At 51.6% G+C, this 22,399-nt stretch overlaps 1 protein-coding gene across 2 annotated transcripts in view; it reads left to right on the top strand.

Annotated features, from left to right (window-relative positions):
- Positions 1-408: 408 nt before the first annotated feature.
- Positions 409-22,399, top strand: part of LMNA (lamin A/C) — a 58,409-nt gene continuing 36,418 nt past the window's right edge. Inside the window, exon 1 of one of the 2 annotated variants that reach the window (XM_024245455.3) lies at positions 409-646. In XM_024245455.3, the coding sequence (XP_024101223.2) occupies positions 475-646 (172 nt within the window). In that variant the 5' untranslated portion in view covers positions 409-474. Of the gene's footprint in view, positions 647-21,995; positions 22,095-22,399 lie in introns of those variants that run through there. The other variant, XM_063727438.1, reaches the window with a different exon arrangement.

The raw sequence follows: 22,399 nt of genomic DNA, 5'->3' as shown, positions 1-22,399 counted from the left end.
GCCCGGGGCATGCCGGGAGTTGTAGTTTCCCGCCCTTGGGGGCGCGGGGACAAATTCCTTGACCCGAGGAGGATAGGGATGTGCCCTTCGGTCGTTCCTCGCAGCTCCGGGGCAAGCTAGGGGTGGGATGGAAGTCGAGGTCCCTAATTTTGTAAGAGGAGGGTGCGGGGAGAAGGGGTAGTATGCGGAAACGGAGCGGGTTTGAAGCTGGCTAACGCAGCGCGCCCCCTCCCAGGACCCGCTCCTTCCCCGCGCCGGCCGGTCCTGGGGGCCCGCTTTTTTATGGAAATGAGGAGGGGAGCCGCGGGCGGGGAGCCGTCCCCGCTCGCTCACTGCGGCTTTCTCTCTCGCTCCCCTCTCCCCCCTCCCTGCTGCGCTCCCTCTCCGCTTCCCCCTCCCGCTCTCCCAGAGTCGATCCCAGAGCCCGGCCGCGGGGAGAGGTTCTCGGCAGAGAAGACAAAGCCCGCAGCAGCGATGGGGGGAGAGCTGGGCTCTGCGCGTTGTGGGGGCCAGGAAAGGGTGCCAGGCTGGGGCTGGAACCCCCTGGCAAAGGATGGGGTCCCCTCATCCCTAAACAGCAAGCCATCTCCCCTCGCCCGCCCCCCGCCCCCCCAGTCTCGGAGATCTCAGAGGCACCGACTGGGAGGTGAGTTAGTTCACGTCCTTCTGCTCGGTGGAGGGGGTCGGGAGGGAGGTGGAGTGATGAGGTGCGGAGGTTGAGGGAGTGCAGGGACAGAAGTGGGGGTCGGACGGAGAGTGGGGAGGCAGGAAAAGTCTTAAAGGCCTGGGGTGACTTAACCGTTTGGGGTGAGGGCCTTGAGCTTTGGGTATGACAGAAGGAGGGAGGAGAGACCAGGATGGACTGGGAACCCAGGCTTCCTTCAGGCCTGGGCTGTGAATACAGCTTGGGGTGATCTGTTCTTTAGCACTCATCGTAATTTCCACTCTGTTTCCTCCACCCCTCTCCCATTGAAAACCTACTCAGGCCCGGGCGCGGTGGCTCACGCCTGTAATCCCAGCACTTTGGGAGGCCGAGGCGGGTGGATCACCTGAGGTCAGGAGTTCGAGATCAGCCTGACCAACAAGGTGAAACCTCGTCTCTACTAAAAATACAAAAATTAGCCGAGCATGGTGACTGACGCCTGTAGTCCCAGCTACTCAGGAGGTTGAGACAGGAGAATTGCTTGAACCCGGGAGGCGGAAGTTGCAGTGAGTCTAGATCGCAGAGTGAGACTCCGTCCGCCCCACAAAAAACAAAAACAAAACAAACAAACAAACAAACCAAAAAAAAACCATTCAGTCCCGTTTGACTCCGGAAATTCGGTGAGAATGAAAATAACTTGGAGAGTTAGGCACTTTTAGAGTTTCAGGAAGGTGGAGTGTAATGCAATTTATTCTTCTCCCTTTACCCCATATTTTCTGCATTTATTTTATATCACCCTTTTTATGTCTGGATCTTTCCCAAGGGAAGAAGGGATGGCACTGCAGCTTGAGGGCTCGAGGTCAGACTTGAAGAAGAACTTCCATAAAGAGTTTTATAATAGTGGGTGGGTAAGCCACAGTGGTAAGGTGTCCTTTTCTGGAGTGACTTGAAAAACAAACATCTGAACTAGTTTGTAAGATAAAGTCCTGCTGAGAGGCAAGGAAACAGATGAATTGACTTCACAGACTTAGCAATGTGGGGCCTTGAGGGCTGAGCTGTTTAGCCCAGTTCCCTAAACTGTTTCTTGGAAAGAGTGAATTTGCACACTAATGGGAGCGCTGGAACCTGAGCTGAGGATCTCAGAAGGTGGGGGGGCAGTTGGCACACTGCAGGGCTTTTTTTCCTTTGCTAGGCAGAAGGTCCAGGGAAGGAGAACCTTGACTGAGGAAACTGGGAGGGTCCTGGAGTTGGGGAAGTTTGCCCCCTGGACTGGGGATTTAACATAAGATCAACAGTAAACCTTATTGTGGGATTTGATGCTACTGCCACCAAGCAAGAGTGAAAGAGGAAGAACTGGAGAGACAGGGCCCTGGAGAGTGGGCTGTTTCTGCCTCTTGTCCCCTCCGTCTGCCCCAGGAACCTGGATTGCAGAGACTGTGGTACTGGGGACCATGGGGTCTCTTTGGGAGAAAGTTTTTGCTTTGTGGACCAGGTGACTATCTTTCACATTAATAGAAATAGCCAACAGTTGCATAGGACTTATTGTGTGCTAGGCATTTTTGTGGGGCCACCAGCTGGGCTGAGCCTTCCTGTCCCCACTGAAATGAGATTCCCCCCAGACTCCCACCCTGAACTTGCCCTGCCTCTGCTTTCCTCCTCACTAAGCTAATTAAAGCAGGAGGTTAATGACCAAAGAAGCCTTGGGGATTTGGCCAGGGAGGGAAACAAAGGGCAGAAACAAGTATGTGTGAGTGGGGAGGGGGCAAGCTGCTGAATGGGGAAGGGGCTGGCGGAAAGTGGGGTGGGCGAGGCAGGGTCCCTGGACCCACTCCATCCCTGACCCACCAACAAGAATGAATCAGCCCTCTGGGTAAATTAATGTCCACCCTCAGGGTCCCATTGGGACTCCAGACAAATCTCCTTCACAGCAGATGTGAGCCTGGCACCTGGAGGGCAAAGGATATGTGTGTGAATGCAGTTAGGTGTGTGGCATGGTGTACATGTGAGAGTGTGTGCTGCAGATCATGTGAGAGAGTGCCCAGGTACAGAGGAGGCCCAGGGTGGGCACCTTGAGGAGCTGGATTCTCAGAGTGTTTTTTACGAATCCTTCGCTTTCTCCTGGAGGCTGGTGGCCTCCTTTGTTCAGGAGACCCCCTCCCTCAACTGAGAAGGTAGACTTCTGTCTACAGGTTCTCCTTTTCCCCGCTTGCCTAATCCAGAATTATGGCAATGAGAGCAGAAGGTCTTACTTAAACAATACTCCCCACTCTCTGCCTTATGACCAGAAAGGTGTAGAGGTGGCATACTTCTCCCCTTCAGGACTTTGGAGGACAGCACTATGTCCCTCATCTTCATCATCCCCAACTCTAGCTGCCCAGAACCTAGCATGTAGCCCTGCCCAGAGCAGAGGCTCAATAGAGGTGTGTTGAGTGTAACTGCATTTTTAAAACTTCATGGTGTCAGGAGGAAAGAGCAGGTCTCCAGAGATAAACATGCTGCTTATTCTGCCACTTTGGGGAGTCATTTATTGCGGAGCCTCAGTTTCCTTATCTCTCAAATGGAAATAATAAGCCAAGGTCTGGCAGGGCATGGTGGCTCGTTCCTGTAATCCCAGCACTTTGGGAGGCCAAGGTGGGTGAATCACTTGAGGCCACGAGTTCGAGACCAGCCTGGGCAACATGGCAAAACCCTGTCTCTACTAAAAATACAAAAATTAGCTGGGCATGGTGGTGCACACCTGTAATCGCAGCTACTTGGGAGGCTGAGGCATGAGAGTTGCTTGAACCAGGAAGCAGAGGTTGCAGCCAAGATTGTGCCATTGCACTCTAGCCTGGGCGACAAAGGGAGACTCCGTCTCAAAAAATAAAATAAGCCAAGGTCCTAACACAGTGCCTGGCTATCTTAGGTGTTCAGTCAGTTTTAGTTTCCTGGCCCTGGTTGTTCTCCCCCTGTGGTTGACTTTAGCCAGATTGTGGTCTTCATGAATTTTGATTCATTCATTCATTCATTCATTCATTCATTCATTCATTCATTCAGCCAGCCACTTCCTATTGAGCTCCTGGGATGTGCCAGGCACTGGAGGAGATTTATTCTAACCCATCATAGGTCACTTGAAGTCACTTATAGGTCTAGACTCGCTGAAATAAGGTCATTCCAAACAAACAGCAAATAATTCTAAAAATAATTCCTGTTAAGCCCTGGAATGCAGGTGACCTCTGACTCTCTCTCTCTCTCTCTCTCTCTTTTCTGTCTTTCTTACACAAGCCAGGCTTCTGGCTTCATGCCTGGGGAACAAAGGACCCTGTTGAGTTGTTTAGTACATACAAACACACAAGCCAGGCTGCAGGGTAGGAAAGGTGACCCAGTGGAGAGTCCAGGATTCTTGTGGAGGTTGGGGGAGGAGTGGGGTGGATGATCCAGACTGTGTGCTTGTCTGTGTCTGGAGTTGTATCCCTTCTTCTTCCTTTTTTTTTCTTTTGAGATAGAGTCTCGCTCTGTTGCCAGGCTGGAGTGCAGTGGCACGATCTTGGCCCACTGCAACCTCTGCCTCCTGGGTTCAAGCTACTCTCCTGCCTCAGCTTCCTGAGTAGCTGGCATTACAGGCATGCACCACCACTCCTGGCTAATTCTTGTACTTTTAGTAGAGATGGGGTTTCACCATCTTGACCAGGCTGGTCTCGAACTCCTGACCTCAGGTGATCCACCCCTACCTTGGCCTCCCAAAGTACTGGGATTACAGGCGTGAGCCACCGCGCCCGGCCAGGAATTGTATCCCTTCTTTCCTCTGAGCAGTTCTGGGCACCTGTTATCACTGTCTGAACACTCAGTACCAAGGGATGGGGGTGCACACCTAACACTTGCCCCTCCTTAGCCCTATTCTCAGAACCCTGAAGGAGGGAGACACAGGAGGCTGCCACCAAGGCTGCCTTACCAAGCAGACTGGCCCTTAGAGAGGTCATCTCCCCCATCTTCATACTTCTCTCAGGATGCCTTCTCTATTTGTCCTAGTTAGCTGAGCCTTCTCTCCCATGTATAATGAGATTTTCCCATTTTCTTTTCTTTTCTTTTTTTTTTTTTTTGTGGGGGGACGGAGTCTTGCTCTGTCACCCAGACTGGAGTGCAGTGGTGCCATCTTGGCTCACTGCAACCTCCGCCTCCCAGGTTCAAGCAGTTCTCTGCCTCAGCCTCCTGAGTAGCTGGGATTACAGGTGCCTGCCACCATGCCCGGCTAATTTTTGTATTTTTAGTAGAGACAGGGTTTCACCATGTTGGCCAGGCTGATCTTGAACTCCTGACCTTGTGATCCACCCACCTCGGCCTCCCAAAGTGCTGGAATTACAGTCGTGAGCCACTGCGCCCGGCTCCCATTTTCTTTTCTTTTCTTTTTTTTTTTTTTTTTTGAGACAAGGTCTTGCTCTGTCACCCAGACTGGAATGCAGTGGCTTCATCATGGCTCACTGAAGCCTTGATCTCCCAGGATAAAGCGATCCTCCCACCTCAGCCTCTCCAATAGCTGAACCACAGGCACATGCTGCCATACCCAGCCAATTTTTAAATTTTTTGTAGAGATGAGATCTCGCTATGTTGCCCAGTCTGGTCTTGAACTCCTGGCCTCAGGTGATCCTCTCACTTCGGCCTCCCAAAGTGCTGTGATTATAGGAATGAGCCACCATGTCCGGCCTTTCTTTTCTTTCTTTCTTTTTTTTTTTTGAGATGGTGTCTCGCTCGGTCACCAGGCTGGAGTGCAGTGGCACCATCTCAGCTCACTGCAACCTCTGCCTCCCGGGTTCAAGTGATTCTCCTGCCTCAGCCTCCTGAGTAGCTGGGACTATAGGCGCGCACCACCACACCCAGCTAATTTTTGTATTTTTAGTAGAGACAGGGTTTTACCATGTTGGCCAGGATGGTCTGTATCTCTTGACCTCGTAATCCGCCCGCCTCGGCCTCCCAAAGTGCTGGGATTACAGGTGTGAGCCACCAGCCCAGCCCCGGCCTTTTTTTCCTTAATAACCCTTTCTTGTGGAAAGTCTGTGTTGCTATCTAACCACCATCCTTCCTGGTAAGGGTCCAGACAGTTTTCTCTCCTTTGATAGAATGCACTCAACACATTAATTCATTTAATTTAATTTTTTTTTTGTTTTCTTTTTTTTACCTTATACCAGCAGTCCAAACCTCACTAGCATTAATTAATTTTAATCAATGAGAATATGGAATAAAATTCTGTAGGCCACACAAAAGAAATGTGAGACGTGATCCCCACCCTCAGTAAGACACAGAAACTGGCCTACATGACCCAGAGAACATGGGTAAGCAGGATTAAATGTAAGGACAAAATGGTCTTTGGGGTAGAGCACGGTGGCTCATGCCTATAACCCCAGCACCTTGGGGCCACGGTGGAAGGATTGCTTGAGCCCAGGAGTTTGAGACCAGCTTGGGCAACAAAGCGAGACCTCATCTAATTTATTTTTATTTTATTTTACATATTTTTTGAGACGGAGTCTCGCTCTGTTGCCCAGGCTGCAGTGCAGTAGCACAATCTCAGCTCACTGGAGCCTCTGCCTCCTGGATTCAAGCAATTCTCCTGCCTCAGCCTCCTGACTAGCTGGGATTACAGGCATGTGCCACCGCAACTGGCTACTTTTTTGTGTATTTTTGGTAGAGACGGGGTTTCACCGTGTTAGCCAGGATGTTCTCGATCTCCTGACCTCATGATCCGCCTGCCTCAGTCTCCCAAAGTGCTGGGATTATAGGCGTGAGCCACCGCACCCACCCTATTTTATTTTATTGATTGATTGATTTGTTTGTTTGTTTATGTTGAGGCAGGGTCTTGCTCTGTCGTCCAGGCTATAATACTGCGGCATGATCTTGACTCACTGAAACTTCGAACTCCCAGGCTCAAGTGAGCCTCCCACCTCAGCTTCCTGAGTTGTTTGGTCTACAGGCATGCGCACCCTGCCTGGCTAATTTTTGTATTTTTTGTAGAGATGGGGTTTTGCCATGTTGGCCAGGCTGGTGTCAAACTCCTGAGCTCAAGTGATCCGCCTACCTCAGCCTCTCAAAGTGCTGGGATTACAGGTGTGAGCCACGGCACCCAGCTCAATGTTTTTTTTTTTTTTACTAAGATGGTGCTTTTAGCAGGAGCATTTCATGATCACGTTTTTTTTTTTTTTTTTTTTTTTTGAGATGGACTCTCTCTCTGCTGCCAAGAGCCGGAGTGCAGTGGTGCAATCACAGCTTACTGCAACCTCCACCTCTCAACTTCAAGCAATTCTTCTGCCTCAGCCTCCCAAGTAGCTGGGATTACAGGTACCCACCACCACGCCCAGCTAATTTGTGTATTTTTAATAGAGACGGGGTTTTATCATGTTGGTCAGGCTGGTCTCGAACTCCTGACTTCATGATCCGCCCACCTTAGCCTCCATTGCACTCCAGCCTGGGCAGCAAGAGCCAAACTCCGTCTAAAAAAAAAAAGAAAGAAAGAAAAAAAGGTCTTTGGGACTCGGAGGGCTACAGAGATTGGGGGAGAGAGGTCACTGTGAGTCCTTCTGTTGTTGTGGATCTGATCTCCAAGGGCTTTGCAGGCTCAGCCTAGGTTTGGAGCTGGACAAACGTCTCTGCTCCTCCCCTGGGACTACCCTGGCACTCCCTCTGCCAGGTCCCCTGCACTGTCTGATTTCCCCAGGGAGAGCAGCTCAGAGGGGCTGGGGCGGAGTCTGGGCCCCTTAGGACAGCTGGTCGATGAGGCCCCTCTGGGACTCAGGGCTGGACCCAGGCATCCAGGAGGCGGGTGATACTGGAGCTGTGACAGTTGGTCCCCAGATTCCACACCCAGTGGCGCCAGCTCTGGTTTCGAGCTGGGGTGAGGGAGGGGGAGGGGCACCTGGTGCCAGCCAGGGGCTGGATGCTCTCTTGGGGTAGGGAGGGGGAGGCAGTAAACATGTCCTTCCTAGGTTGTTGAGGATTTTCTAATTGCCCTGTCTGTGCCAGGCACTGTGCAAGGAACTAACGGGATTCTGCAACGCAAGATGCAGTCTGGCACAGATGAATTGACAGTATACAGTATAGAATGTCAGAGCTGGACTAGAAGTTGAATGAATGAATGAGTAGGGGAATGAGTGAATGAATAGTTCATCAATTACCTAATGCAGTCATTTTACAGAGGAGACTGAGGCCCAGAGAACCCGAGTCCTGTGACTCCCTTCTGCTTTCTGATCTGTCATGCTTCCTTTTTCAGGAAAGGGAAGAGAAAGGCAGAGAGAGGGGTGGGAAGGGACTTGATGTTTCCTGAGTGCATGTTTGGTGCCAGGCTCTGTTCTGGCCTTTTCAGACTCGGTGTAATTGTCTTCACAATTCTGTGACGATGGACTTGGTGTCTCTGCTTCACATGAAGGGACCTGAGGTTCAGAGAGGTTAAGTAACTTTCCTAGGTCACAGAGCTCGTAAGTAGAGACTTCAGTGTTCAAAACCAGAGCAGTCTGACTCCAGTGCCTGGGACCCCATAGGTAGACAGTGATACTCAGTGAGTGCTTGGAGCCCACAGAGGGTGGAGGAAGTGGTTCCTGGATGAAGTAGATCTGAAGGATGGGTGAGGTTCATTTGAAAGGAGAGAATTGGAGGGATGTCTGGAAGTTGGTGCTGGAGGTGCCCAGGGAGACTTGCTGGTTGAGCAAGTGGCCCTTGCATGGATCTTGGGGATCAGGGGACAGGTTCAAAGAAACACGTCTTTGAACATTGGCCACCAGGTGGCACCGCAGGCCAATTCCTAGAAGCGGCTCCCGCCTTAGCGCCCTCACTAGGGCCCAGGTGTGGCTTCCCTGCTCAGCCAGGGCTCCATGCTTGGCTTGCTTCCGCTTGCCCCTGGCTTCTGGCATCCAACACATGGGGGACAATGATGCTACCAGTCGTTTCCTGACTCGGGCCGAACACCCAGGTAGCTGAGACCTGGGAATCCCCGTGGGTCTGAGCAGCAACCCAGGTCACCCGGAGACCCCTGCAGTCGCCTAAACCTGGCTTCATGTCCAGCACCCTTCTGAGTTTCTGGGAGACACTGTTCAAGGGACAGGCTGAGGACACAGGCATTTGAGTCCAACTGACCTGGGTCTGAAGGGAAATAATATCTACCTTGTAAGGATTTAAAACATTTCATCTATGGCCAGGTGTGGTGGCTCACCCCTGTAATCCCAGCACTTGGGGAGGCCGAGGCGGGCAGATCACCTGAGGTGGGGAGTTCGAGACCAGCCTGACCAACATGGAGAAACCCCGTCTCTACTAAAAATACAAATTTAGCTGGGCATGGTGGCACATACCTGTAATCCCAGCTACTCGGGAGGCTGAGGCAGGAGAATCTCTTGAACCCGGGAGACAGGTTGCGGTAAGCCAAGATCACGCCACTGCACTCCAGCCTGGGCAACAACAGCAAAACTCCGTCTCAAAAAAAAGAAAAACAAAACCAAACTTTTCATCCAATAAATATCTATCGAATACATGCTGTGTCAGGAACCATTCTAGGCCCTGGATACATCAGAGAACAAGATAGACAAGGTCCCTACTTGCACGGAGCTGATATTCTATTGGGGAGGGAGGCAGACAGTAGTCAAGTAGATAATGTACTTTCTGGTAGTGATCATCACTGCAAAGAAAGATAAAGCAGGATATGGGAGCAGAAAGGTTTGAGGTGGCTAATTTAGAAAGGATGGTCATGCTATCTGGCCAGGACAACATAGTGAGACCCCATCTCTACAAAAAAAAATTTTTTTTTTTTTGAGATGGAGTTTTGCTCTTGTTGCCCAGGCTGGAGTGCAGTGGCATGATTTTGGCTCACTGCAACCTCCACCTCCTGGGTTCAAGCCATTCTCCTGCCTCCGCCTCCCCAGTAGCTGGGATTACAGGTATGCGTCACCACGCCGGGCAAATTTTTGTATTTTTAGTAGAGATGGGGTTTCGCCATGTTGGTCAGGCTGGTCTCGAACTCCTGACCTCAGGTAATCCACTTACCTTGGCCTCCCAAAATGCTGGGATTACAGGCGTGAGCCACAGTGCCCAGCCAAAAAAAATTTTTTTTAATTAGCCGGGTGTGGTGAGGTGCTCTTGTAGTCTTAGCTACTTAGGAGGCTGACATAGGAGGAGCACTTGAGTTCAAGGTTACAGTGAGCTGTGATCGTGCCACTGCACTCCAGATTGGGTGACAGAGCGAGATCCCATCACTATTCAAAAATTTACAAAAAGGCTGGGCACAGTGGCTCCTGTCTGTAATCCAAGTACTTTGGGAGGCCGAGGCAGGTGGATCACTTGAGGTCGGGAGTTTGAGACCAGCCTGGGCAACATGGCAAAACCCCGTCTCTACAAAAAATACAAAAATTAGCTGGGCGTGGTGGTGGGTACCTGTAATCCCAGCTACTTGGGAGGCTGAGGCAGGAGAATTGCTTGAAGTTGAGAGGTGGAGGTTGCAGTAAGCTGTGATTGCACCACTGCACTCCGGCTCTGGGCAACAGAGGGAGACTCCATCTCAAAAAAAAAAAAAAAACAAAACGTGATCATGAAATGCCCCTGCTAAAAGCACCATCTTAGTTCCCCATTGCCATCAGATTCACACTCCTTAGTGTGGTGATGATGTCCTTCTTGTCCTGGCCGGCTCCTGCCCACCTCTCCAGCCCATCCTGCCTCTTCTTCCCATTCTCTACTCCAGCCACATGGACTTTGTCCTTTCTTTTCTTTTATTTATTTATTTTTTTAAGACAGAGGAGTCTTGCTGTGTTTATGCTAGAGTGCAGTGGTGCGATCTCGGCTTACTGCAACTTCCGCCTCCTGGGTTCAAGCAATTCTCCTGCCTCAGCTTCCCAAGTAGGTAGGATTACAGATGCCTGCCACTACGCTCAGCTAATTTTTGTATTTTTTGTAGAGACAGGGTTTCACCATGTTGGCCAGGCTGGTTCGAACTCCTGACCTCAGGTGATCTGCCCACCTTGGCCCCCCAAAGTGCTGGGATTACAGGTGTGAGCCACCACGCCCAGCCCACATGGACTTTCTTTCAGGGCTTTGGCCTGTGCTATCATCATCTGCTATTCCCTGAACCTTCACCTGGCTAATGTTTGTTCATCTTGCAGGACTCAATTTACACGTCAATTTTTTTTTTTTAGATAGGTTCTGGCTCTGTCACCCAGGCTAGAGTGCAGTGGCACGATCTTGGCTCACTGCACCCTCTGCCTCCTGGCTCAAGCCATCCTCTCACCTCAGCCTCCCAAGTAGCTGGGATTACAGGCGTGCGCCACCATGTGCAGCTCATTTTTGTAATTTTTTTAGAGACAGGTTTCACCATATTGCCCAGGCTGATCTCAAACTCCTGAACTCAAGTGATCTGTCTGCCTTGGCCTCCCAAAGTGCTGGTATTACTGGTGTGAGCCACTGCACCCAACTACATGTCACTTTTTCCTAGAAATCTCCCCTGGTCACTTCTGGGTATCCCTTACAATTCATCATGCTCTATTGTAACTGTATGTTTACACTTCTGTTTCCCCAGTACACTGGAATCTCTTTGAGAACAGGGACTGGATCTAGTCTACTCCTGTATTCTCAGCACCCAGCACAAAGTAGGTGCTTAATAAATGTTTGCTGTTCGGAAATTGTGTATGCTCATCCATCCTTCCCTCTTGAACACCCTCTCACCCATATATTGCCAAATATTCCACTTCTCCCTCTGCTTTTCTGGCATACTTTTCACTCCCACATCCAGCTCCATCTCTCCTCTCCCCTTCTATCCCCACTCCCACACTTGGGCCCTCGCAGCCTGCCCTCCTCTGATCTCCAAGGGGCTGCTGTCTGCATGAGGTTTAGTATATCCTGTCACTGGGTTCCTCCACTCTCCAGCACCTGGTCTGGGGCTTGTACACAGCAGGAACTCAATAGTGCTGCTAACTCACTGACGTGACTTGGTGGATGGCTCAGAAGGGATCCCTAAGCATGCATGCACCTCCTCTCATTCACTGCTAGTAAAATGAGTCTATCATGAGAAGTATACATGGGTCATATGCTCCTGGCCAGGCCCTCTCCATCCTCTAGGGCTTTGCACACACTGTTCCCCCTGCCTCGAACCCTCTCTCTCATTTTGGCTACTCCCACTCATCCTTCAGACCTGAGCTGAAGTGGAGGAGTCATGTCTTCTCTTTTTTTGAGACAGAGTCTTGCTATGTCACCCAGGCTGGAGTGCAGTGGCGCAGTCTTGGCTCACTGCAACCTCCACCTCCTGGGTTCAAGTGATTCTTCTGCCTCAGCCTCCCGAGTAGCTGGGACTACAGAAGCGTGCCACGATGCCTGGCTAATTTTTGTATTTTTAGTAGAGACAGGGTTTTACCATATTGGCCAGGGCTTTGGCCTGTGCTATCTCAAACTCCTGACCTCGTGATCTGCCCACCTCGGCCTACCAAAGTGCTGGGATTACAGGCGTGAGCCACCGCACCTGGCCAAGGAGGAGTTGTGTCTTCTGAGAGGCCTTCCTGACCATGCTGATGGTCTTACATATACCCCCAAGTCTGCTGTGGCACCCAGTATTTACCCATTTGTTAGCACTTAGCTCCTAGTGGTTTCTTTTTTTTTTGATGGGGTCTTGTGCTGTCGCCCAGGCTGGAGTGCAGTGTCACGATCTCAGCTCACTGCAACCTCCACCTCCTGGGTTCAAGCGATTCTCCTGCCTCAGCCTCCCAAGTAGCTGAGATTACAGGCGTTCGTCACCACAACCAGTTAATTTTTTTTTTTTTTTTTTTGAGAACGGAGTCTCGCTCTATCGCCCAGGCTGGAGTGCAGTGGCGTGCACTCACTGCAACCTCCGCCTTCCTGGTTCAAGCGATTCTCCTGCCTCAGCCTCCCAAGTAGCTGGGACTACAGGCGCATGCCACCATGCCTGGCTACCGGCTAATTTTTGTATTTTTATTAGAGATGTGGTTGCACCATTTTGGCCAGGCTGGTCTTGAACTCCTGACCTCAGGTGATCTGTCCTCCTCAGCCTCCCAAAGTGATGGGATTACAGACGTTAGCCACCTCGCCCGGCCAACTCCCAGTGCTTTCAAAGCCAGTTTGTGTGTTTGTGTTACTCAGACTGATCGCTCTCCATGAATAAGGGATGTGTCTCTCCAAAACCTAGCATATAGGAGGCATTCAATAAAAATTTCTCGAGTAAATGATTGATTGAATGAAATGAAAGGAATAAAATGACCATGTGATACTGAATGAGTCACTCCCCATCTCAGTTTCCTCTTCTCAAAAGAGTGGGAGGGTAGGAGAATGGGAACAGTGGTGTGCTGGTAAATGTTTAATAACCAGGGTGGAGAAAGCCCTGGTTTGTGGCAGTTGCTAATTTCCATGGGGTAAATTCTCTCACCATGGTTGATTTCAATGTGAACAGTGGGCTGTCACCAGCAGGTGCAAGCCCCTGCAGGTGTGATTTGAGCCAGATGACCTCCACGACACTTTTTTTTTTTTTTTTTTTTTTGAGATGGTGTGTCACTCTTGTCTTTCAGGCTGGAGTGCAGTGGCGCAATCTTGGCTCACTGCAACCTCTGCCTCCTGGGTTCAAGCGATTCTCCTGCCTCAGCCTCCTGAGTAGCTAGGATTACAGGCACCTGCCACCACACCCGGCTAATGTTTTTTTTTTTTCTTTTTTGTATTTTTAGTAGAGATGGGGTTTCGCCATGTTGGGCAGGCTGGTCTCAAACTCCTGACCTCAGGTGATCCACCCGCCTCGGCCTCTCAAAGTGCTGGGATTACAGGCGTGAGCCACTGCGCCCGGTGTCCAAGACACTTCTAATGCCAACATCCTTGTACTAGGCCCTCTTCCAGCTCCCCCAGGAGTCTGGGGGTTAGAGGTCAGGCTGCTCCCCACTCTATTACCTCCCCACACTTCTAATTAATTCTTGTGTTCGGTCCCAGAACCTGGAGAGTTACACTCAGGCTGCCTGGTCCACTCAGGCACTTGCATGCCCTTCCAGGCGGGTAACTGTACATGTCTCTCCCAGGCAGCTTTCACAGACTACTCAGGGGTATGGATTGGTTCCAGCTCTGACACTCAGACCTGAGCAGAGGCATGATCTACTCTGGCCTCCTGTGTTTCTGTGCCCCACCTTCCCACACTGCCCAGGGCTCCCTGAGAGTGATGCTGAGTCTAGTCTCAGCTTTTATGTTGCCTTGCTTTTGACCTCTGACCCAACACATGCCTCCTTTCCCTCTGAAGTCCTGATTTTCTCCCTGGCTTTTCTCCACCTTCCTGGGTGTTCCTTTTTGGCCTTCTTTGCCCATCTCTCCTCCTCTGTCTACACAGCCAGGGGCTCCCCCTTCCGTTTCCTCTGCCTGGAACACACTTGCTTCTCCCTTTCTGACTGGCTATTCAAGCAGGATCCTGTAGGTGGGTGGCAATGCACTGTGTAGTACCTGTGAGCCCTATGCAAATTACTGCACATCTCTGAACCTGTTTTCCCATCTATAAAGTGAAGCTAATAGTAGCAATTACCTCATGGGATTGTTGTGCAATTAGCGGGAAGAGGCATGTAAAGTACTGACATACTGTCTAGTACACAGAAAGTGCTTAATAAATGTTGGTGATTATTATCCAGGACTCAGCTTAATCATCCCTTCCTCAGGCAGGCCTGCCACACAACCGCAGACCCGGTTAGGTGCCGGGTTTTCTGCTCCCCAGCGTTTGGAGGCACTCATCACACATTAATTACTTTACCCATGAAGATGAAAGCTGTCTTTGGCACCCAGATGGTACTGAGTAAATATCTGTGAATGAATGAATGATGTGGAATGTCTCCTCTGGAAGGACACAGCCAGGGCCTCCTGCCACTCAGGACTAGCCTGGACACACCCACAGGGGAGAAGGTGGGGCTGGTCTCCGCTGGGCCAGCAGGTGGCGCCAGCGCCCGTCGGTCTCTCCCCGTGGCCACCTCCCTTGTGCTTGCTCATCTCACGCCTGGGCGCTGAGGGTTCTCAGCTGGGGCAGGAGAGATGGGGTCCTGAGGCCTGGGTGAAGTTCCAAGCCCTGGGGCTCAGGGGCAGACTCTCGCTCACCCCTCCCAGAAATACATTTTCTTAGGGGATGTCCAGCCTAACATGGCAGGGAAGGAAGTGGTGGTCACCTGGGAAAGGGGCCAGCCTGAGGGGTTGGGGGTCCTGATGAGGCTGCTATTCTCTTGAGGACATGAAATGAGAGGCAGTGAAGTCAGTCAGTGAGTCAAAAGCTGAGATCTAGGAACCAGACACAATGTGGGAGAAGCTGTGGTGAAATCAATCAGCGAGAGAGGAAGGGGAGGCCCGGTTTCCATGACAACGGTAGTGTTTGTGGCAAGCTGGGGACTCCTGGGTCCCCAGGGCCCGCAAGCAGTGATTCACCACAGGAAAGGGAAGGCTGCAGAGTGACCTGGTGCTGGGGACCGGATGCCTTGTGGCTCCTTCTCACTGCTGAGCATGCATTCCCCCAGCCCAGGCCTTGGATCTCTGCTCTGCCAGGTACTGGCAGGGAAACTGAGGGATGGCAGAACTGAGCCCCAATAAGGGGCAGGCGCTTTGCTCCATGCCATACATGCACATATCGCTTATATCACTTATTGCTCACAACAGTCCTATGGAATTACTGTTACCCCTGTTTTATCAAAGAGGAAACTCTCAGCCTGGCCCACGGTGCCATGGGCAGGACATGAGTGGCAGAGCCAGGATTGGAACCCAGGCTAGCCTGACTCTTTACCATGCTTGGGAAGGCCCAGAAAGCAGAAAAGGAAGAGTAGGAGCATGGGAGTTAGAGGATGGTTCAGACCCCAGAGGAGATGGACCCCAAGGCCCCTAGCCTCCCTGCCTGCCCTGCCCTATGTGAGCCCAACACTGATACGGAGGGAAGCTGGCAAACTGCATGGCCTAATGTGGGCCAGAACCTGGGCAGCCAACCTACCTCTCACTCTCCTCCAAGCGCAAGAGAGTAGGCCCCAGTTCCAGTCCATCCAACTGGATGGCAGCTCCCCCACCATTTTCTCTCTGCTCTGGTCCTAGGGCCAGGGGTGCGTGTGCGTGTGTGCGTGCGTGCATGTGTGTGATCATCATGTCTACACCACCCACCACCATCACCCCTATCCTCCAGCTTCTGCTATAGCCTGGGAGTTCCCAGCCTCTTAGTCCCTGTCAGGATAGTTTCATTCTTGTTCAGCTTTGGGGCCCACACAATTTCAGTACAAGAGGGGTATGCCCATCTCACCCTGGGCCTTGATAGCATGCAAGAGTGTAGTTCAGGCCCTCATCATTTATTCCCTTGTAGCAGAATGGATGGAGGTTGGGAAGACCTTAGAAATCTTCCAGTCTGGTTCTCTTGTTTTGAAGGTGTGAAAACCGAGGCTCATAGAAGGGGAGCAATTTTTCCGAGGTCACAGAGCAAGTTAGTGGAAGAGTGAACTAGATTCCCTGTCCACAGATTTCAGGTTCTATAATCCCAGAAAGGACTTCTTGAATTTGGCATTGAGTTCTTAGGATGGGAGTCAGGTAGATGAACAGATGGAGTGAGACAGATGAAATGGGATAACCTAGCATAAAATGCCATGTGAAAAGAAGGTACACAACTCATGGCCCGACTGTCTACCATGTTACATCAGGAATAACTGAGGTGAAATCATGGGAAAGACTTCTCACATATGTATGTTAGGGGTACAAGATCTGTGGTCAAAATGGGCCATGTGATCCCAGACAAATCACTTACCTTTTCTGAGCCCCAGTGGTAACTCAGGATACCCTACCTGCAGGCCTGTGGGGAGGATGGAGGGGGTGATGGGAGAGTACTTGTGAACTGTGGGGTGACATGAATGTTGTCAGTTGTCAGGGAAGGCAAGTCATTTCTAGTGGGACAGAGATAGAGCTACCCTGCAGTACAAAGGTAAGGGGTAAGCCATGATGCTCACCCCTCCCACCCCCATCCTTGGGAAACAAAGGGAGGAACATAAACTTCCAGTATGCTTGATACAAGCAACAGTTCTCCTCCCTGGGGGTGGGCAGCAGGTTCCTGTAGACCCCTGGGGTGCCCAGAGGCTGTGGGAAGCTGAGCACTAATTAGCTCTGGCTTTCTAATGGGGCTTAATTGCCTCCTCATGATGGGCAATTAGGAGGCTGCATCAATTAGCACAGGGAGGTGACAACTCAGCTGGGGTTGGTCAGGGCTCCCCTTTGGCAGGGAGGGAGGCAGGCAGGCAAAGGCTGCCCCACTGTCAACCCCTTCCTCCCCTTTGAAGGAGAGGGCCCTGGAGCCCTCTTCTTAGCAATTAGGCCTTAGTTCCTTAGCTCCTAGGAGTTACTAGGCTTCTAGGCCTGGAGTGTGGCTTTTCTGGCCTTGGTTTACCCACGTTCACTGGCTCTCTGACTTTTCTGCCCAGAGGAGACTTGCATTCTGGGCCTAGCTCCACCACTGGCTCCTTTGCAACTTTGGGGTTGACAGCTATGGAGTCAAGGTTGAGAATGTGGCCTTTGAAGCTAGGTCTCTAGGGTTTGAATCCCAGCTCCACCGTTTATTAATTGTGCAACACTAGATGCTTTGTGCTTTGTTTTCTCCCCTGTAAAATGGAACTGATAATAAAAGTTCTGTCCTAGCTACACATGAGGCTGAGGCAGGAGGATTGCTTGAGCCCAGGAGTTTAAGGCTGCAGTGAGGGACAACAGAGTAAGACACCATCTCTAAAAAATAATTTAGGCCGGGCACAGTGGCTCACGCCTGTAATCCCAGCACTTTAGAAGGCTGAGGCGGTGGATCATCTGAGCTTGGGAGTTCAAGACCAGCCTGGCCAACATGGCAAAAACCCTACAGAGTCTACTAAAAATACAAAAATTAGCCAGGCGTGCTGGTGTGCACCTGTAATCTCAGCTACTCAGGAGGCTGAGGCAGAAGAATTGCTTGAGCTCAGGAGGCAGAGGCTGCAGTGAGCCGAGATGGTGCCACTGCACTCCAGCCTGAGTGACAAAAAAAAAAAAGGAAAATGCCCATGTGTCACCCCAGATCAGTTACTGAATCAAAATATCCAAGACCTTGGGCATTGGCAGTTTTGAAAGCCCCCTTCCTTCAAGCAATGTTGATGCCCAGTGAGGGTTAAGATCACTGGATGAATGGTCTGGACGGCTCCATCCAGCCTGGCACAGCACCTCCCTGTCACATACCACTCAGGACCTGTAGGGACCAGCCCCACAGGGTTGGTGGGTCTCTCCCTGTGTGCGGCAACGAGAGAGTGTAGAAATAACGACACAAGACAAAGATAAGAGAAAAGGCAGCTGGGCCCGGGGGACCACTACCACCAATGCGCGGAGACCAGTAGTGGCCCCGAATGTCTGGCTGCGCTGTTATTTATTGGATACAAGGCAGAAGGGGCAGGGTAAAGAATGTGAGTCACCTCCAATGATAGGTAAGGTCACGTGGGTCACGTGTCCACTGGACAGGGGGCCCTTCCCTGCCTGGCAGCCGAGGCAGAGAGGGAAAGGAAACAGAGAGAAAGACAGCTTATGCCATTATTTCTGCATATCAGGGACTATTAGTACTTTCACTCATTTACTACTGCTATCTAGAAGGCAGAGCCAGGCATACAGGATGGAACATGAAGGCAGACTAGGAGTGTGACCACTGAAGCACAGCATCACAGGGAGATGGTTAGGCCTCCAGATAACTGCGGGTGAGCCTGACTGATGTCAGGCCCTCCACAAGAGGTGGAGGAGCAGAGTCTTCTCTAAACTCCCCCGGGGAAAGGGAGACCCCCCCCCCCTTTCCCAGTCTGCTAAGTAGCGGGTGTTTTTCCTTGACACTTACGCTACTGCTGGACCACAGTCCGCCTGGCAACGGGCGTCTTCCCAGATGCTGGCATCACCGCTAGACCAAGGAGCCCTCTGGCGGCCCTGTCTGGGCATAACAGAAGGCTCGAACTCTTGTCTTCTGGTCACACCTCACTATGTCCCCTCAGCTCCCATCTCTGTATGGCCTGGTTTTTCCTAGGCTATGATTATAGAGCGAGGATTATTATAATATTGGAATAAAAAGTAATTGCTACAAACTAATGATTAATGATATTCATATATAATCATATCTAAGATCTATATCTGGTATAACTATTCTTGTTTTATATTTTATTATACTGGAACAGCTCATGTCCTCTGTCTCTTGCCTCGGCGCCTGGGTGGCTTGCCGCCCACAAGGACCCCTCTGCATAGCCCTGGAGGTGCTGCACTTTGGAAGAGAGCTCATTACCAACAGTGTGGCTGGAAGCAGGTCCCTCTCCACTCACTTAGAGGGAGTTCTCCTCTATAAAATGAGAATAATGACTTTGCCATGCTCACCTCCCAGGGCTGCCCAGACATAATGTTTTACTAGTGATAGGACCTGCTATAAAGGTAGGCAATTATATTGTTCCTTCCCTTGATAAACTTTTATTGAGGCCTAGAGCACACCCATCTCCTTTACACATGGTGACTATGGAGTTAATAATCTCCTGGAGGGACCTGTCCTGAACCATCAGACAAGTTAGGTCATAGGGCCAACCCCCCTTTTTAGCTCCTGCTGGTTATGAAATGAGCCAAGGAATGGAAAGAGCCTAGAACAGGTCCTGACACATGGTGAGTGCTCTCTAAACAGTAGCTCTCCTTACTATTGTTATTGTGACTGTGCCCCAGGCTAGGCTGGAGAGAGGCCTGGTTACAGTGCACACAGGGAGCTCAGACGAAGGGAGGCAGTGAAGGTGGGGCCTGCAGGAGGAAGGGGAGCTTAGAATGAGGTGCTGAGGAGTAAGGTGTGTGGGAAGAGTAGAGGAAGGAGTAGAGCATGTTGAGGGTGCTGGTTGTTGAGGGGGCTATGATGAGGATACTCTACTCAAACATGTATTGAGAACCTTCTGTGCACCAGGCACTGTGCCAGGTGCTGGCAGAGCACCAGATCCACCCAGTCTCTACCCTCAAGGAGTCCCTCTAATGGGGGAAGACACACATACACAGACAATCTCACAGACAGTGTGACAAGGGATATTGGTGGCGAGTGGGGACATTTAATCCAGACTTAGTGGCACTTTTAGCTGAGCCTGGATGATGAGTAGGAGTTGATCAGAGGGTAAAGTAAGTGCCATGTCTGGAAATATTAGTCAGGAAGCAATGAGAGAGGTTGAGATTGCTGGAATTTAGATAAGGCTAGAGATGCAAGCAGAGCCCAGGTCGCGGAGGGCATTACAAGTCAGGTCAAGGAATCTGGACTTACCCTAAATACAATGTGGAGCCACTGTTAGTTTAAAGTCTTCTGGAAACAAAATGAGGCTTTCATTTTGAAAAGATCACTGTGGGCTGGGCGTGGCAGCTCACCCCTATAATCCCAACACTTTTAGGAGGTCAAGGTGGAAGGATCTCTTTGAGCCCTGCAGTTCGAGAACAGCCTGGGCAACAAAGTGAGGCCCCAGCTCTACCAAAAAAAAAAAAAAAATTAGTTGGGTGCCGTTGCGTGAACCTGGTCCCAGCTACTCAGGAGGCTGAGGCAGGAGGATCACTTGAGCCCATGAATTTTGGATTGCAGTGAGCTATGATTGCACCAATGCACTCCAGCCTGCTGGATGACAAAGCAATATCCTGTCTCAAAAGGAGGGAGGGAAGGAAGGAAGGGAGGGAGGGAGGAAATCACTGTGGGAAAGAGAAACGATGGGAGCAGAGGCAAGGGTGGAGGCAGAGAGACTGGTTGGGAGGCTGCTGCAGTTACCCAGGAAGGAAGGGAGGAAGGGAATCACTATGGTTTATAGAGGAGAAAGGATGGGAGCAGAGGCAAGGGTGGAGGCAGAGAGACTGGTTGGGAGGCTGCTGCAGTTATCCAGGTGGGGGTTGGTGGTGAGCAGACCAGAGAGCTGGAGGTAGTACATAGAACAGATAACAATTCTGGAGGTAGGAACCACAAGGACTTGGGGGCTCATTGGCCAAGGGAGATGAAGGAGGAGAGGCTGAGGAAAGAGAAGCAGAGTGAAGCTGTGTGTTGGGAGACATGAACTCCATCTGAGATATCCAAGGAGTGATGATGAGTTATGGATGCTTAGGAATCACTCCTGGTCTGGGAATACTTGGGGTCTTCTTCTAAGAATTCTCAAGAGTGGAAGGCCACTCACCCTTGGCCCAGTGCCAGGTCCTCACCTTCCCTGGTCTCTCTGGGACAGGCTGGGAATTCCTGTCTCAGAAATACCCTGTTGGGGCAGGCCGGCCTTGATGCTCCCCAGCCCAAAGGGAGGAACGTGCCTGTGCACCTGCTCCGTGATACACGGGGGTGGGACAGTGGAGTGGAGGTGAGTGAATTCAGGGGTGTTCCTCACTTCCCCCATCCTGGACTTCTAGCCTCAGTTGTGGCCCCAGGAATGGATTCTGAGTAAGAGGCCAGAAAGCAAGTTCTCTGGGCCTGGGGTACAGAGGGCAGCAAGGTACAGTTGACATACCGCAGACACCCAGGCAGAGCAAGGGCATCCAGGTTTCAGTCCTGGTTCTGTCACCTCTGGTTAGGAGCCTGTGAGCACCCAAGGGCTCATTCTTGTCCTAAAACTGGGTCTTCAAGATGGTTTGGTTTAGGTGGTGTGAATGAACCCTTCCATTTCCACCCTTGAGAGAGCTGAATTTTCCCCCACCCGAGGTGTTCCACAGTGGGCAGAACGCTGCAGCCCAGTCCGCCCTGGCCCACCCAGTGCTCATCTCCATTTCCAGCCCCTCCTGGGAGCCTCCGGCCTCCTGCAGCCGGCTCTTTGCGCTCCCTCATTAAGCTTTGGTTTCTGTGGGAATGTGACTTGAATTAACTCTTGGGAGAAAAATCACAGAAACCAGGAAAGGGGGGCCATGGGGAGGGGGCAGTGAGTCACGTTTCCATGTGTATTTTTCAGACTTTCCGATGGGAGTTTGGAAAACAACAGTCTTTTGGTTGCCAGCTTGGGCCCGGCTCTCCAAGGGTCCCATATGCTGTGTCTATAGGTCTTCCCGTAACTGCTGCGCCCCGGCCCACCCTTCGGGTCTGCCTTATTTCCTGGGATCCCTTCCCACTTCTCCCTGGGGACTTGTGCTGTTGCAGAGGCACTGAGAAGTCCATCCTGTGGTGCAGCTTCCGTCTCCCCCCTGGTTTCATTTCACAGCCAAGCCCTCATCTATCCTTGCCTCAAGGTGGACCCATGGGGGCTGCAGCTGAGCTGGGGACTTGGGCCCTGCAGCTGCTGTGGCCAACCCTCCAACCCTGGAGAACCTCCATAGGCACCAGGAAGCCCTGGGCTCTAGGAACCTCCTTCCTGCCCCCGCAGCTTCCTCTTTGTGTCCTCCCTACCCGTCCTTCCCGCCCATCTCTGCATCCCAATTTCCAGAGGGCCTGTGGCTGAGGGTGAGAAGCCAGCGATCGACCCCCAGGGAGAAGCCTTGCAGAGGAGGGTCCTCACCCTAATGAGGCCACCAAGGAAGAGGACCCCCGGTATGCCCCTCTTGTGTGCTGGGCCCTCGCACTTCCTCTGTCTGGGACTCCTCTAACAGCTGTGGGGAGGGTGCCAGGATCCCCATTTTGCATAGAGTAGCTGAGGCTCAGCCAGGAAAATGGGTGGGAACCTTAAGGATGGTGGGCAGATGGTGGCCCCCTTGAGAAGGAGATGGGAGGGCAGTGCATACCCCTAGCCAACCCCTCCTTGCAAGCCCTGATTCGGGCGGGGAGGAGGAAGGGGTCCTGGACTAGCTCTCCTCTGTCCCCTCTCCGGGGGCTGCCCCCTCCCAGTTTCTGACTAA

Source organism: Pongo abelii, chromosome 1 (genome assembly GCF_028885655.2).
Source record: "Pongo abelii isolate AG06213 chromosome 1, NHGRI_mPonAbe1-v2.0_pri, whole genome shotgun sequence".
NCBI classification, from domain to species: domain Eukaryota; kingdom Metazoa; phylum Chordata; class Mammalia; order Primates; family Hominidae; genus Pongo; species Pongo abelii.
Note: the sequence above shows the minus strand (reverse complement) of the source record. Positions and strands in the feature narration are given on the sequence as shown.